This window comes from Peromyscus leucopus, chromosome 23 (assembly GCF_004664715.2).
Source record: "Peromyscus leucopus breed LL Stock chromosome 23, UCI_PerLeu_2.1, whole genome shotgun sequence".
In the NCBI taxonomy this organism is placed as follows: domain Eukaryota; kingdom Metazoa; phylum Chordata; class Mammalia; order Rodentia; family Cricetidae; genus Peromyscus; species Peromyscus leucopus.
This window is the reverse complement of record NC_051082.1, coordinates 8,678,138-8,695,638: the sequence shown is the minus strand read 5'-3', so window position 1 is coordinate 8,695,638 and position 17,501 is coordinate 8,678,138. Positions and strand designations below refer to the sequence as shown.

Sequence of the window (17,501 nt, the reverse complement as noted above, 5' to 3'; positions counted from 1 at the left end):
TGAGAGGCCCCCGCGGCTCACAGAGGCCCTAGCTTCCTCACACGTCAGGAAGAATCTTGAAAACCTAAGTGGGCAGCTGAGAATAAGTCAGAACAGTGCTCTGGCATGAGCACCCTGTGAGATCCACCAAGCATGGATAATGGCTTTGGAGACCCTTGGCGCGCCATCTACACTCAGCTCATATCTTATGTGATGCTCCTGGCTGGGACCTGAGCAGGGTACAGACAAGACACAGAAGGGCTCAGCAGGGCAGTGGCAGTCTTATGTCTCCAGGTCGCACTCCCCACCCCCTCCGGCTCTCAGTGCAGTAACTATCTCATGGAAGATATGGAGACAGCACACACATGATAGGAATGGGTACTCCATGCAGGACATGCTAGTTCCTTTCAGTGACATGCAGCCAGCAGGCCAACTTCAAAGTGTTGCTGGGGCAGGGGGGTGTACTCAGCAACAAGCATGGAAGGGTTTCTCAAGTACATACATACATACATACATACATACATACATAAGACACCAGCATGACCCCATTTTTAACAGCAGCAAATATAGTCTGTAGCCTTTCTGGTATCCACAGCCCAACACCGAGGGCAATATACCCTTCCTCCCCTGGAATCCACTGACTGCAAGCTCGTCTTACCCACACATGTGTTGTGGCATCAGTAGAGAAAAGCACCTTGGTTGCATTAGAACAGAGGCTGCCTTAAGACACCGGTGTTAAAAGTGTTCTCACTTCTAACTGCCAAAAGGAGACAGGGGGGAAAAAAAGAACAGCCCTAGATTTGTTGGAAGGAATGTGTGATGTTAGTTTTACGTGTTAACCTTGCCACGAGACAGAATCCCCTGAGAAGGAAACGTCAACTGAAGAACTGTCTAGATCCTGTTGGTCTGTGGACATGTCTGTGAGGGAATGCCTTACTTGTCGATAGATGTGGGAGGATCCAGCCCAGCCCACTGTGGGCAACGCCATTCCCTAGGCAGGTAATCCTAAAGGACAGAGGAAGCAGTAAAGCAGGCAGCATGGGTGTGTTCCTTTTTCTCTGCTCTTGACTGTGGATGTGACGGGACTGGCCGCCTGAGTTCCTGCCTTGACTTGCTTCTGATGACGACTGGGACCTGGCACTGTAAGCCAAATAAACTTTTTCCTCCCCCATGTTACCTTTTGCCAGGGTGTCACAGTCACAGAAATGAAACTAGAAGAGAACAATAAGGAATGTTTTCAGGGACTGACTCCCATGTTACCCCACCCTGCAGGATGCAGACTAGAAAGGAACTGACGGATGCCACTGACAGGCACTGAGGGAACTAAGAAATGAGGTCCCATCGTCCAGCGCATTTTCTTACTCATTCTATGCTGGGAGCCTGGGGAAAACATTCACTCACTCACTCATTCATCCATTAAACAGTTTCTGAGCCTTTATTTATGGACTCCAAGCTATGTTGAAGGATTTGATTTTTCTGTGCAAGGAGACGAGGACCTTCACTTTAAAAGAGGTGGTTGCCTCTCACGGGGTGATGCGGGGTGATGCAGGGTGATCCTGGAACACATGGGAGAGTTGCTGTAAACTTAGCTACTTCTGACGTCAACAATTTGTTCTCTGATGCTAGTATGTGCAGGCAGAAAGGGGTAGGGCTGGCCTCCTGTAAGGGAAACCACAGCCACACACAAGGCCACCTTGCCAATGTGCAGAAGACGGTCCCAAGAAAGAGCTGGGTCTGGAAGAGACAGCTTAGCATCTGCTTCCTGAAAGTCATTGATTGGCCAGACCTGTAGAAAAAGCTTCCAGGAGCCTGGCCATGGCAGAGCAGGACCTGTCTGGAGGTTCAGAGGACTATTTAAAGGGACTACTTCTTCTATTAATTTGAGTTAAGAAATACCTCCAGCCTACGGGGAACAGGAGTGGGGGCAGGGCTCCTCAATAACCAGAAGGTTTCCGGCCACATTCAGTTTAAATGGCACAGGTCTAAACTGCCCATAAGGAGCTGTCCCCCGGCCATCGGAGGTGACGTGGATGGGGAGTTGTCTGGTACTAGAAGAGGACCTGAGGCTCCTTTCTCTGCCAGCAGCCACCAGAAGCAGATGGCAATGCCTCCCATTGACTTCCGCTCAATCTCACCACCAGAACCACACACTGTATGGTGTCCTGGGAAGCTCGGGGCACTCCTGCAAGAATTAATTAATGACAAAGAGGAAGGAAAGCATTTGGAGCAGCTGGAACAAAGCCTTGAGGTCAAAATGTAGTGCAGCTAAAAGCTTACATGACCCGTGATAGCCCTCCTTACAGAAAACCCTTCCAGAAGGTTCCCTCCTGACAGCCTCAGAATATACGTGGGCTGCTACTTAACCCTCTGGTCATCTCTATCTCTATCTGTCTCCTTCTCCCCCACCCCCACACAGGTCACTTCCCAAAGCAGCCCTAGCTCCAGGCATTTCTACCTCCCACTCTCCAGCTGGGGATATGCCCTCTTCTCTTGACCTGATCAACTCTCCTTTCAGATTAGGCATAAACAAGCTTCAAGCCAAAGGGCCAATCCGGCCCACCACCACTGGTTCTTATCAATAAAACTTTATTGGAACATGCCCACACCCATCATTTGCATACTGTCCACGGCTGCTCTGGTTCCCAATGGAATGAGAATTCCATTGAGTGAATTGGAATGACCCCAGCAGAGACCAGAGGGACGCAGAAAGCCCGATGCATTCACCCCCTGGCTCCTAATGGAATTGCTTGCTGTCCCCATCCCCCATGTTAGTGGCCAGCTCTCTGGGAGGCTGTTACTGGCTCCCAAAAATGTCTTAAATGAACATCACCTGGGTTTGTTTTGCCCTTCTATGGGATATTTTATTTGTGCTGAAATGTGATTTTATTTGTATGTTAATAAATAAAAGTGCCTGGGGGTCAGAGCTAACAGCAAGACATAGCAGAAGTCTGGCAGTGGTAGCACATGCCCTTAATCCAAATGACATGACAGAAAACCCTTCTTGAACATCTGTGTATTCAAGGACACCACCAGCATGGAGACTCATGCCTTTAATCTCAATACCAACCACAGAAGACCTGGAGGTCTGTACAGACAGGCAATGACGAGGAGGTCATGTGGTTGGGTTTACAGCCAATGAGAAGGCAGAACAGAAAGTCAATAAAAAGACAGACACACAGGAAGTAGGTCTTTTTCTCAGGGGAAGGACGGCAGCGGCAACGGGTGGTAAGAAGGTGGTCTTGGTCTCAGCTCTTGGCTCCTGCTCTCTGACCTCTGGGGCTTTTAACTCTGCATTTGGCTCTGTGTTTCTTGTTTAATAAAACTGTTCAGAATTACATCTACACCCTTCCTCTCCTCTCCTCCCACATCAGCCCTTCTCCACTGAACTGTAACTGGTGATTTCACGGTCTCATCTGGACCCTTCATAAGGGAAGTTTAGGTGGCTGGAGAGATGCCTCAGTGGTCTGTGTTTGATCATCAGCACCCATGTCAACAGCCAGGTAGCAGTGTGCATCTGTAACCCCAGTGATGGGGGAAGGGACAGAGACAGAATGGTTCCTAGGAAGTCACTGGCCAACCAGTGTGGCCAGATTCCGTGGGAGAATCACCCTGGCACTCAAACACTTGTGACATATGCCTGCATATAGGAGAGAGCCCCAAGCAGAGTGCTGCCGTCTGTGATGATTGTCAACGTGACAGGCAGGATCACCTAGGAGGCACACCGCTGAGCAGGTCTGTGCGCGAGTTTCTAGGCTGGGTTAGCTGAGGTGGAAGGACCAGTTTTAAATGTGGGTGGCGCCACCTTGTAGACTAGTGTCACGGACCGAATAAACATAAGACTGTGGGCCAAGTGCGGGCATTCATCTCTCTCTGCTTCCTGAGTTAGGACCAGCTGCCTCAGGCTCCAGCTGCCACGGCGACACCACAGTGATGGACTGTTGCCCTTCAAACCGAGAGCCAAAGCATCTCCCTCCTTCCTGAAGCTGCCCCGTCTGGCGTACAGCTTCCGTCTGGGGCGGAGAAGTGCTGATCTCAGGACACACCCAGAACTGTCCTCTGGTCCAGAATGAGCATCTGAGTGCCCTTCATGAGGATGCTCTTCCATTTTGTGGCTGCCTTGTGTCTGGGAGCTGAGGCCACACCCTTGACTCGGGGTAGCGTCACCACCGTGGCCTCCAGTTTCTGCATATATTTTGGGGGCCTCAGCTGTCCCCAGATCCAGTCCCATCTGCCTCAACATGACTAACTACTATCAGTCACCCACTATCTTAAATCAAAGTCCCCGGCAGCTGCCCCTCCGTGACTCAGAGTGCCATCTGGGAGCCAGGCACAGTGGCAGAGCTGGCCTTGGAAGGAATTCTGATGCCTCCCATCTATTATACTAAAAGGTTCATTTCAAAGCCTATTAAATAGGTCGAAGAGCCAGACAGGGAGCAGAGCCTCTCTCCCAGCAATGGCTCGATGCTCCAGAGTGAACAAATTTGGGGCTTTTAATTTGGCAAGCGAGAGACATTTCCTCCCAGAAGGCTGGCACCACTGGCCAAGCACAGAGGGGAAAGGAGAAGAAAAACTCAACCCGATTGCCACAGAACAAGATAAAAAGAAGTCATAAATCCTACCGACAATTACCACGACCTCGGGGCTGCCTCCACTTTTCTGTACACTGTTGAGCAGCTGTCTCTCAGAGTCTCGGTCCTGAGACTCATCCTCAAGCCGCACAGACCCCTTGAGCCGTTAGTGGCTCGGCAGCCCCTGGGTTCACGTAAGCAGCAGGGCCGAGCCCATAGGATCAGTGTGTGGGTGGTTCCATAGGCAATCCCAGCACCATAATCACACAGGGTACCCTCAAGTGGAAGCTAAGGCTTAGGTGGAGGAGTGTGTATATGTGTGTGTGTGTGTGCAATTCATGTGTATGTATATGTGCACACATGTGTGCATGTGTGTGTGTTAATAAGTGATAATAAGTGATGACAAGTGTCCCCGCTCAGCCTTACACCTTTGACACAGGTCTCTCACTGATCCTGGAGCTAGCCCAGAAGCCAGCAAGCCCTAGCCGTCTGTCCATCTCCATCACCCACAGCACTAGGGTTCCGGGTGCAACAGTCATGCCCATGCCCCACCTTTATGTGGGTGCTGGGATCAGAGCTCAGGCCCTCGTGCCTCTGCAGCAAATCCAGACCCACTGACCCGTCTCCTCAGCCCTGGCTTTGGTGTTTTGAGACACGGCCTCACTGTGTAGCTCAGGCTGACCTTGAGCTCACTCTGTAACACAGGCATCCTCCAGCTGCTGGCAATCCTTCTGCCTCAGCAATCCTGAATGCCGAGATCACAGGTTTTCGTAATCTGAGGTTCACATTCTAAGGCCAAGGAAGGACTAACCATCCCTTCCCAACAGAGTTAAAGCCTTGAGGTCGTGGTGGCTAATAAGGATTGTCAACTTGGCCAGACCTGGACTCACCTGGAACAGGGGCCTCCACACAGCCTGCTGAGGGGTTCCCTAGATTAGGTTCATGGAGGTTGGCAGACCGCTCAAAGTATGGCTAGCAGCAATCCATGGGACACCATTCTAGATTACATAAGGAGGAGAAAGCAAGCTGAACCCCGCATCCATCTCTCTCTCTCTGCTGACTGACACAATGTGTCACCCCAGGACAATCCAGGACATCTTCTCCAGGCCCTCCATGTCCAATATTTCCTCCTGGGTTGTTTCCAGTTCTCACTTCTCTTGGGTATATTCATTGTAACAGACACTGTGCTACACAGGGACACTTTCTCATACTCCTGTGCATTGTATCTTGACTGTTTCTTTTTAGTTTTAAATACATTTATTGTTTATTTATTTGTTTGTTGGGGGTGACTTGCATGCATACGGAAGTCAGAGGACAACCTGTGACAGTTGGTTCTATCCTTCCACCACGTGGGTCCCCAAGGATTAAACTCGGGTCCTCGGGCTTGGCGTCAGACACCTTTATCAGCTCAGTCAGCTCACCAGTTTCTTTAAATTGACTTTTTATAAAACCTCATTGTAAGTATCAAATACCACCTGATGATACCACTAGATGTCATTCCTGTTTTTTTCTGATAATGTTAAAATATTAAATAATTTTAAGTATTAAATTATCTCATGTGGCTCTTAAATCCCCCCCCCATAGTTGTTTAGTGCCCACAGTGTGTAAGTCTAAATCATTATCCCATAATAGGCAAGCACCCTGTCTCTCCTCCAGGGATATAAATCACAGCGATATAAACTCAAGTTGCAGCAGACACAGGGACACACCTCTGTGCTCAATCCTCAATGTGCTGAGGCAAGGAGATCCATGATCTCAAATCCAGACATAGTTAAGAACCCAAATCAAGCCGGGCGGTGGTGGCGCACGCCTTTAATCCCAGCACTCGGGAGGCAGAGGCAGGCGGATCTCTGTGAGTTCGAGGCCAGCCTGGGCTACCAAGTGAGTCCCAGGAAAGGCGCAAAGCTACACAGAGAAACCCTGTCTCGAAAAATCAAAAAAAAAAAAAAAAAAAGAACCCAAATCAAAAACTAACGAGAGCGAGGGAGACGACTTAGCAGGTAAGAGAACGCTCTTGCTGAGCAAGCATGAGAACTTGAGTTCAAATCCCCAGCATTCACATTTTAATAAAAAGACAGATGCAGCGGTACACATCCTAAGCCCAACACTGATGGGGGCAGGTACAGGAGGAAACCAGACGATCTCTGGGTCGTGCTGGTTGCAGCCCAGCTCCAGGCTTTGGGTGAGACCCTGCCTCATAGGAGTAAGAGGAAGATGACAGAGAAAACTCAATGCTCACTTCCTGTCTCCCACACATGCTCAGATAAGTGTACCACACACACATGCACACTCACGCACACATGCACACATCCACACACACATTTATACACTGCACACACTCACACACACATGCATGCACCCACACAAGCACACTCACTACACACATTCACACACAGCACACTCACTGCACACACTCATATACATGTACACACATGCACATACAATGACACACACATGCATGCACACACACAAGCACACTCACTACACACATTCACACACAGCATACTCACTGCACACACTCATATGCATGCACATACAATGACCCACACATATGCATGCACACACACAAGCACACTCACTACACACATTCACACACAACACACTCACTGCACACACTCATACACATGCACACACACTTGCACACACAATGACACACACACATGCACACACAGACTTGCATGCACATAAATGATTTTAAAAAACTGTCACCTTCCATTTCTACAAAAGGCAGTGACATGTGGGTCTTTAGATCCACATTCCATAGCCCCACAACCCGACTGAATGCTATTCCAGGGGGGACAGGGATCCCTAAAGCTGTGAAGCAACAAATGTGTAATGGAGGGGAGTAGAGGGCGTGGTCGAGGCCTGACACTGGTCTCCAGAGTATGAGCTGCTGGAGTTACACCGCCTATAGAGACCTCAGGGTCTGCACGGGAGGCGTCAACCAACCACAGAACAAAACGACTCTTTGAAAGAACCCTGTGCGGAGCACAGAGCCCTCCTTCCTGCAGATGTTATTGAACAACCCAGTATAGCAGCCACGCATGCTGTAGTAGGTTTTGTAACTAACCCCGAGCTGATTTCATGTCTGGGAATCCCATGTAAATGCAATGAGGTTTTTACAAGTCACTGAGCATCCGGGATGTTGCAATGTCCCAAATCTAAGACTCTTTGAGCATTTCACATGACAGCGCGGGGATGATCGATCCTTCAGGGCATGCAAACTTGGTTTCATAAGCAAACTTTTTCAAAATGTAGTATAAAGGGCTGGGATGATGGCTAAGTCCATAACCTATTTGCTTGGCAAGCATGAGGATCTGAGTTCAATCCCCAGAAGCTATGTAAAAAAAAAGTAAAGAAATGCAACCAGGCATGGTGCTCCATGCTGATAGCTGTGGGGTGGGGGTGGGGGTGGGGTGCAGAGGCAGGTGGATCCCTGAAGCTCCCTGACCAGGGGCTGATTTGGTGAGCTCCAGAACAGTAAGAGACCCTGCCTCGAAGATGTAGATGACACATGAGGAACCACACCCAGGCTGTCTGTCTTACAGACACACACATGCATACATTCACACAAATAAAATAAATAAATGAGGTAGAAGGCTGCCTTCAAGCTGTGTGTTTAAGGGACATATAAGATACGAAAGGATTTCATTTTTAGACTTGAGTCCTCCGAGACATCTCACTGTGCACTGTGTACACGAGACTCTGAAAAACTCCAAGTCTGAACCGCCGCCACCCACCTTGTCCCCGCCCCGCTCCGGATGCAAGCATCCCAGACGCAGGACATTCAGCCCATGCTGACTGCCTCTCTTGTCGGCTGTGAGAATCTGTCAGCTACGACATGCCAAGGATCAGGCACACCTCACACTCAATAACTGTTGGGTTGAACCCAGTGACACATGTCCCCATGGTCACAGGTTCTAGGTACAAGACTCCGTACTGCTATAACTGGTTACACACGAGGCTGGTGGGTGTGACCAACCCCTCAGCACATCCTGCCTATAGAAGGGGACAAAATCACGGCCAGCTGGATCCTGATATGAGCTTCTCCGTGACTTCAACTGCAAACTTAACCTCCTGTGACTCCAAGATAAAGCAGGGAGGCTTTCTAACCCAGCTGAAGGAGCCTGGGTGGCAATCTGCACCTACCCAGAGGGAGCTGTGGTAGAACACTTGCCTGCCATGGCCAAGTCCCTGGGTCCAGATCGTCACATCAGGAGGCAAAAAGCACAGCTACATGGCCACCCATGGCCACCCGGTCTACACATGCCTGCTCAGTCAGAAACCAGGGTGACAGCCACAGATCTGTCTCTCTCTCTACTTCCAAATCTGATTCTCATATTGATTCACCTGACAGTATTAATTTCACGCCTGAATACCATGTCTTGTTTCCTCAGAGTCAAATCCCGGGCCTGGGATTGAGAAAGGGGCATTTATCAACACTGAAGGGCAAGCGGAGGACTCAGAACAGAGCAATAACAAGGCTCAGCAACCAGTCTCCGCAGAAGCCCCTGGGAAGTGACGACCAGATGGGATGCATGTTCCGAATCTCTGGATCCTAAGCCTTGTGAAAGACACCGGTGACTGGAAATCACCAAGAAATTCTGAGGCACGGTGTTTGTCTGCAGTACAAGAGGCCCTGGGTTTGATCCCCAGAGCTTTGGGGTGAAGAAATGAGAGAAAGAAAGGAAGATGGAGAAGGAAGAAAGAAGGGAGGGATGGAGGGAGGAAGAGAGGGAGGGAAGGAGGGAGGAAGGATGGGGAGAGGACAGGAGAGAGGGAGGGAGGGCAGGAGAAAATGTTGGCAGGAACTGAGCAGCAAGTCGACAGAACAGGATTTTCAGGAGAAGCCTCAGGTAGAGTGAGCCCCTCCCTCCCTTCCCAGTGAGAATTCGCCCTCCTGGCTCCTCTGGCACTGGCTAAGGAGGCCGCAGGCCTATGAAGCGCCCGGTGGCCGAGCAGCGTGGCTGTGACTGGTGTGGGGGGACCGGACATCCTCAAGTGAACTTTAAACACGTGAGGAGGACTCTTCAGCCCTGGGACCCCAACCAGGACGGTTCTCACGCCCACTGAATGAGTCTCATCACGGGGACCAGAAGCGACGCCAGCACCGGCCCTGGACCCCAGGGTCCCTCCAGTCTGTGTCAGAACAACACCAAAGGAACCGCTGGGAACAGGAAGCCGGGCTGTCGCCCCACTTCGCCTCGCCCCATCGTAATTAGCACCGCGATCCGTAGGTGTGAGTCGCCAAGTTTAAACACTTGCACATAATTAGTTTTCTAAGATAGACAAGAATCTCTCTCCCGAAACCTAATTTACATAATGGATGGTTCAGAAGCACAGGGTCCTGGCGCAAAATCGGAGTTAGAAGGAAAGAGGAGTCGGGTTTGATTGCGGGCAAGGCGGGTCAGTGGTTCTGGATCCTCCGATCCTGGTTCCCCTCGGGCCAGGGAAAGCCTGAGCCATGGGCCTTACGGGAACACAGGGTTCTAAAGTAGACACACACACAAAGAATGTTCTAGCCGGTGGCAGTGGCGGTGGCACACACCTTTAATCCCAGCACTCGGGAGGCAGAGGCAGGTGGATCTCTGTGAGTTCGAGGCCAGCCTGGTCTACAGAGTGAGTTCCAGGAAAGGCGCAAAGGATTTGGAACAAAAAGTTATAGTAGAATTCCTGTGTGTGTTCATATATATATGCATTCATGTATTGTGTGAGTGCACATGCGTGTGTCCATGTGTGTGCATTAATGTGTGTAAGTAAGTGCACGTGTGTGTCCGTGCATGCATGCACTCAAGCACACGTATGTGGCAGGGGTAGAGGCGGGATTTCCTCATCACTCTCGACCTTCACTGTTTCAAGGTCTTGTTGAGCAGAAGCTACACGGAGCCCTAAAAATAGTTGCTTGCCAGGGAGCCTGAGGACCTGAGTTTGATCCCCAGGACACATGTGGTGGAAGGAAAGACTGACTCCCCAAAAACAACTGTCTTCTGACCTCCACATGCATGCTGTGGTGTGCACGCGCGCACGCACGCGCACACACACATACACAATTGATAGATTAATTGATTGATTGATTAATGTAATTGTTTGAGGAAAGGAAAGGCCGCAGGACAGACCTCCATGCCCTGTCTTCTTTTATACACTTCCTGAACTTTTTTTTTCAGAGCTGAGGAGCGAACCCAGGGCCTTTGCGCTTGCTAGGCAAGCACTCTACCACTGAGCTAAATCCCCAAGCCCTTTCCTGAACTTTTCAAGTTTCCTCAGTACCCAGCATTCCTCTGGGTGAACAGACACTCCTTTTCACACGCGCATGTGTCTTCGGTGATGCCAACAAGTAAATTTAAAAAAAGAGAAGGGAGGGAGGGGGAGGGAGGGAGGGAGGGAGGGAGGGAGGGAGGGAGGGAGGAAGGAAGGAAGGAAGGAAGGAAGGAAGGAAGGAAGGAAGGAAGGAAGAAGAAAAGAAAGAAAGAGAAAAAATGAAGATGGCAACGTTCTCCTGAGGCTGTGGACAGGAAAGTGACGGCCCCACCCACCACATTGGTTCCGCCCACCACCACACGGCCCCACCCATCACAGGGCCCGCCCACTCGAGTCCTCCTTTGTTTACTGTTTTCTTTCCGGTTTTGTTTTTACAAGCTCTCCTGTGCTCAGGCCGGTCTCGAACTCCCTGTGCGGCCAAGGCTCTTACTGACCTCCTGACCCTCTGCCTCCTGGTGCTGGGGTGACAGGCGTGTGTCACTACATGTGGTTTACATAGTGCTGGGGGTCAAGACCGGTTCGTTCTGTAGAGGCCCGAGAGAGGACTCGGACCCGCCCAGATCACACGTTTCACGCCACCCGTGTGCCAAGTGCCACCCGTGGCTGAAAACGCCAGACTTGTTTGTATCGGATCCAAAGCCTCCCAGGTTGCACACTAGAGAAGTCACGGAGTCAGCAGCTTTGGGGCCTCCCTTCTCACAGAAAGACTGTGACCTCATGCTCCGCCTTACCACCATGCCAGTTCCCATGGAGACCGTGCCCGGCAGGGGGAGGTGTGCCCTCTCACCTACTTCCTATGGGGATCATTCTAGAACCAAAGCTGCCCTGAGTAGTAGGAGCTCTCAGAGGGGAAAGCAAGGCAGAAAAAGCATATTCATGCTTGGGTGTATAGGTACTTGTCTGTATGCATGTGTGCATATATGTGTTTGTGTGTATGTGTGTGTGCAGTCCTTTGTATATGTGGGTATAAATGTGTATGTATATGTGCACATATGTGTGCATTCATTTGTATATGTGTGTGCATCATTTGCATATGTGTGTATATGTATATAGGTGTGTGTGCGCTCATTTGCATGTGTGTATGTGTATATATTGTGCACATTCATTTGTATATGTATGCATGTATGTATGTGTGTGCACTCACTTGCATATGTGTGTATATTGTGCACATTCATTCATAGGTGTATGTATGTATATGTGTGTGTGCTCATTTGCATATATGTGTAATTGTATGTATTCATGGGTGTGAACAAGTCCCACAGAAGCAATCCTGACTCTTGCACCACACCATATTTCCCAATATATTCTCCTCTACGTCCATCAATTTCCTCTTTCCAATGCTGGTCACAGCCCGTGAAAACTGACATCGCCATCTACTAATGGCTCCTAACCTCAGATGTGAAATCACAAACATATTCTAACCAACAGGAGAGCAGAGTGAGGGTCCACGCCAAGATCCCAAGGACACCACCCGGTGGAAGCCAAGACCAGCTCCAAACACGCTGAGCACCAGTGGCTGTTATCCCTCCAGATTCATTGTTAGAGCTCAGTGACCACAGTTCCTCTCCTTGCTGCTTTTCCGATCCGCTAGATCCCGATAGGGAATCCCAGCGCCCGCGAAGGGGCCAGGTCCTGCCGAAGGAGTGGCTTTGGTGTGTCAGACAAAGTCAAGGTCTCCTGGAGAAAAGCTGGCCTTGAAAACACAGAAGGACAGCCTCTAGTGTGCAGATAAAATGCCATAGGTTGGGGCTACAGAGATGGCTCAGCGGTTAAGAGCAATGGCTGTTCTTCCAAAGGACCGGGGTTCAATTCCCAGCACCCACATGTTCACTCACAACCATCTGTAATGAGATCTGGCGCCCTCTTCTGGCATAAAGGTGTATGTGCAGAGAGAGCACTCGTACATAAAACAAATAAATACATCTTTTTTTTTTTTTAAGTGCCATGGGTCGCCTGGGGCCCCGACCCCTAGACAGAGAACTACAGATAACTAAGGCATGCTGGGAGCAGAAGAAAAAGTCTTCCCCAGGGAAGAGCACACCAATCAGTTATCCAATACCAAATGCTCAGCTCTGAAAACTTACACATACAGGTAACATTGTATGGACTCAGCAGGCATACTTATATATTTAGGAATATATACATATTTTTTAAAGAGATAGACGCCATGAACTTAGGATAGAGCAAAGGGGATCAGGGGTGCATGGGAGGATTAGAAGGTGAAAATGCTGTAATTATATTTTAATTTCAAAAACTAAAAAATATTTCTTTAAAAAAAAATGCCATAGGTCCAGACACTCTGCAGGCTGATGGGTGAGAGTCACTTCAGAATTCACACAGGGATGGTGAGAGGCAGAGCCCAGGCTGCTCTCCACTGTCCTTGGTAATTTCACCACCAGCCTTCCTGGGACTCTCTCCCACCTCCTCACCTCAGGTCTCCACGCCCCAGCCTCTGTGGATCTCATGAAACCATGACCATCAACTCGAATTCTGATGAGAAAAGTCTCTTTCGTTTGCTTCAACATCTGAGGGACCAAGGGATTTTTGTCTCCCAGGCCGGGATCCCAGCTGCTGGAACAGCCTTCATCCAATCGCCCTCTCCTCTCTACAGCACCTCAGAAGGGAGACGACCTCTCCACCAGGGCTTAAGACAAACCACAGCCAAGACCAGCTGGAAGCTGTGTTTATAGATAAAGTTTTATTGGCGCACGGCCTCGCACATTTGCCTACCTGCTGTGGACAGGCTGTTCTGGTTGTTGGGCAGTGACAATACAAACCCATGCGGCCGGCACGGCCAAAAAATATTTGCCATATTCACTGCCTGGCCCTGCACAGTTTGTGAACCCCTGGATGACAGGACCCTACCTTTCTTGTTTGTGGCAAAAATGCACTTAACATGAAAATTAACTAGGTGATGCAGTTTTTAACGTAGCCTCAAAGGCGTTAAAACGCTTCCTGGGTTGTGTAAATGACACCACCAACCGTCACCAGAGAATTTCCTCATCCCAAATTCTGTACCCGTTGAATATTGCCCCCGCCCCTTTCTCTCTCCCTAACCATTCTGCTTCCTGTCTGCAGACTCGGCTCCGCTACATCATAGCAGACGTCAGAAGTGCCCCCCCCCCGACTGCTGAATAATGTTCCCCTGTGTGCAGAGGCCCTGCCTCACTTCCTCACACACCTGCTGAGTGGCACTCAGGTGGTCTCTGCCTTAGAGGTCATGAGTGACATCACTCCTTGCCTAATTTTTTGGTGTGGTCTCTGTTACGTGCCCGGCCCCCACATCCACATGGGGCCTTCTGCCCCCCTGGATGTCAAAGACCTCATAAAGAACAAAGAGTTATCTTCATAACCACACTTTACATTGACGCTGTGTTGGAATGATAATTATTTTTGGTAGAGTCATATAGCATATTTTTAAAAACTCATTTTAATATGCCTACTGGATACTTCAAGGCTACCATGTAACTTTTACCTATTTCTGGGGCCAGCAGGAGGGAGACCCTGGAGGGGCCAGCCCCCTTCTGCCTCCATCCAAAGGATAAGGATTTCTGACTCAGTGGGCCATACCCAATCCTGCCATTGTGGCCCAAAAGTACTCACAGACAACACTAACCGGATGGCTTGCCTGCGTCCCAGTGAGTCTTATCTACTAAAATGGGCCACAGCTTAAATTTAGCCCCAAGCTGTGATATGCCCTACCAACCCTCAGAAATATTAAAGACCATCCTGTAAAGAGTAATTGCCAGCTCCAGAAAATTCCTCCCAACCTACTTTCCCAGAACACACAGCACAAAGCCAACTTCCTTTAACTAGACCTACAGACACACACGACCATTTGTTTCCGGCTTCCTCGGAGGAGCAGCTTCCGGGCTTCGGCCACCCCAGAGCACCCACTGACCCCACTCACTTGGGTGTGTTGGCCTCGTCTACACGGTTCCCGAGCTGGAATTCGTGGGATTTGCTCCTGTGCAGGGCTGTGAAGCCGGGAATCAGATGGATAAGTTTCCGAGAGGAGGGTGGTGGCGTCCCCGGAGGTTTCAGCTTGTTTTTTCTCCTCATGGGTGGCGTGCCAGGAGGGGTCACGGTGGTGACGATATTCGGGGTGCGAGGTGGGGTGCGGACTACGTGCCGCTGCCGGGGTGACGGGGGCAGGGAGCGGTGGCCTGATTCCAGGGGTGGCGGCGGGCACAAGCTCTGGTAGGCATCCACAGTGAGTCTGTCCACGTGGGTGTACACAGGGGTCCCAGGCGTAGGGCTGGCGTGACAGAAGGGCTGGATACATTTGGACTGGACCCTGGGGCTCTGGGAGAGGTGGGTGCGGATCCACGGACTGGACTCCGGGGGGCACACAGGGTTGCTGTCCTGCCCTGGCTCCGTGGTGGGCCACTGGATGATCCAGTCTTGTTTGGAGAGATTCCCACCTGGTAGGAGCAAAGGAACAGAGAGAGACATGCATAAGGAAGGGGCAAACGGGTGGGCTTGCTGTGGACAGAGATCCACCATCCACTCTTCACCACGCCATGTGTCTCATCATGCATATCTGACATCACAGCAGGTGAGTCTTGTTTTTTTTTTTTTTTTTTTTTCCGGAGCTGAGGACTGACCTCAGGGCCTTGTGCTTGCTAGGCAAGCACTCTACCACTAAGCCAAATCCCCAAAGTTGTTTTCTTTTTTGTTTTGTTTTGTTTGTTTTGGGTTTTTCGAGACAGGGTTTCTCTGTGTAGTTTTGCACCTTTCCTGGAACTCACTTTGTAGACGAGGCTGGCCTTGAACTCACAGAGATCCGCCTGGCTCTGCCTCCCGAGTGCTAGGATTAAAGGCGTGCGTCACCACCGCCCAGCAGGCAGGTGAGTCTTTATATTGCTGGGAGAGATGCAAGTAAGCCAGAAGAAAGGAGGTGGGCTCACCCGGGCAGAGATCTGCCACCCTCACCTTAACACATGTACATCACACCATGAGCATCTTACATCATCACAGCAGGTTACACTCAGCACAATGTATCGTGTGCACCTTTACACAGTCTGCACACCCTTTCACACGTCATGCCACGACACACAGATGACCGCACATGCAGGTTATATCATATGTACACAATGCAGTATGCAGCGCACATCCTCTGCACCCGATGTGGCGTACAGGTCACGTTATATGTGCCTTACAGCACACACAGGTCACCTCATGGGTCCAGTGTACCACATTGCATCAAATGCACCTTCCAACATATGCACCCTACATAACGTGCATGCTCTGGCACCTGCACATTAAGTAAATGACATACATGTTGCCGCCATGCACCTCAGGCCACACACACCTCATGCTATGTGCACACACACACCTCCTACACACCTCATGTTGTGTATCTATCACCTTGCTGTACCTCACACTTTATGTTGACCACCTTGTGTGTGGCTCACATGGTGTGTTCACACATCCTTCATGCTATATATGCAATGCATCACACACACCTCCTGTTGTCTGCACACACCTCATGCCCTGTGTACTGCATCATACACACCTCATATCATAAGCACGTCCCATCATAGGGACCTCACAGCACATACATGATCTATGGTAGACATGCTGCACCACACACACACCACATCATATACGCATCAGACCATAACACATTAAAGCATACACATGTCACATCACGTGCACCTTACTCCAGACACACTGCCCATAAGTACATTATAGCATAGGCATGTTTCATCAGATGCACATAGACCTCATGTTCACTATGTCCGATGCTCAGTAAACCACATGCACATCAGTACACACGTGTGCTACATCGCAGGCACATTTGTAACATCCGATCACACCACTTGGCCCTCACAAACAAAACTGAAATCTCCCTGCTTTCCCTCCACTTAGCAGCCTTGCCTTCCACTGCCTCGTGGCTGCGAAGCCCACACCCCAAAGACTTCACAAAGCAAAGCAGTTAGTCCCTGCCTTTTATGGGTCCCAACATCCAACCGCGTCAGGGTTTGCTCTAAAAGATTGCCAAGGATGATGCTTGCCTTAGTCAGGGTTTCTGTTGCCGTGAAGAGACACCATGACCACAGCAACTCTTACAAAGGAAAACATTTGATTGGGCTGGCTTACAGTTCAGAGCTTTAGTCCATTGTCATCATGGTGGGACATGGCAGCATGTAGGCAGACACGGTGCTGGAGAAGGAGCTGAGAGTTTTACATATTGTTCAGGCAACAGGAAGTGAGCTGAACTAGGCCTAGTGTGAGCATAGGAGACCTCCAAGCCCGCCCCCATGGTGACACACTTCCAACAAGGCCACACCTCCTAATAGTGCCACACCCTGTGGGCTTTTGTTGGGGGGCAATGACATTCAAACTACCCACCTATGGAACAATCTTAATACCTGACTCCAACACGGACTCAAGACTTGATGGGACAAGCAGATGAGTTCCTGGAGGCCTTTCACGTGGTTATGGGGAGGGAAACTGTGTGATAGTCAGTGATGGTGAGTGGCTAACAGATGGTCCACACAAACCATGGCCACAACATTGCTGCATGAAGGAGCCAAGGACCCACACACAGAGCTCAGGTGGGTCTCCAGGGATTACAAATGGACTAACATTAAAGGGCTCACTCTCTGACTCCCTTTCCACAGCCTTACAGAGAACAACTCTTTAGACATGATTGGCAGATGCCAGAGGTGGGGCGGATGAGGGGATGGG

The 17,501-nt window shown here is 50.1% G+C and overlaps 1 protein-coding gene across 2 annotated transcripts in view; it reads right to left on the bottom strand.

Moving 5' to 3' along the window:
• Ksr2 (kinase suppressor of ras 2) overlaps positions 1-17,501 on the bottom strand; it is a 382,945-nt gene that overhangs the window by 218,740 nt on the left and 146,704 nt on the right. For both annotated transcript variants that reach the window (XM_028878818.2, XM_028878819.2), the window contains exon 4: positions 14,716-15,229. In XM_028878818.2, coding sequence (XP_028734651.1) covers positions 14,716-15,229 — 514 coding nt within the window. The remainder of the gene's footprint in view (positions 1-14,715; positions 15,230-17,501) is intronic.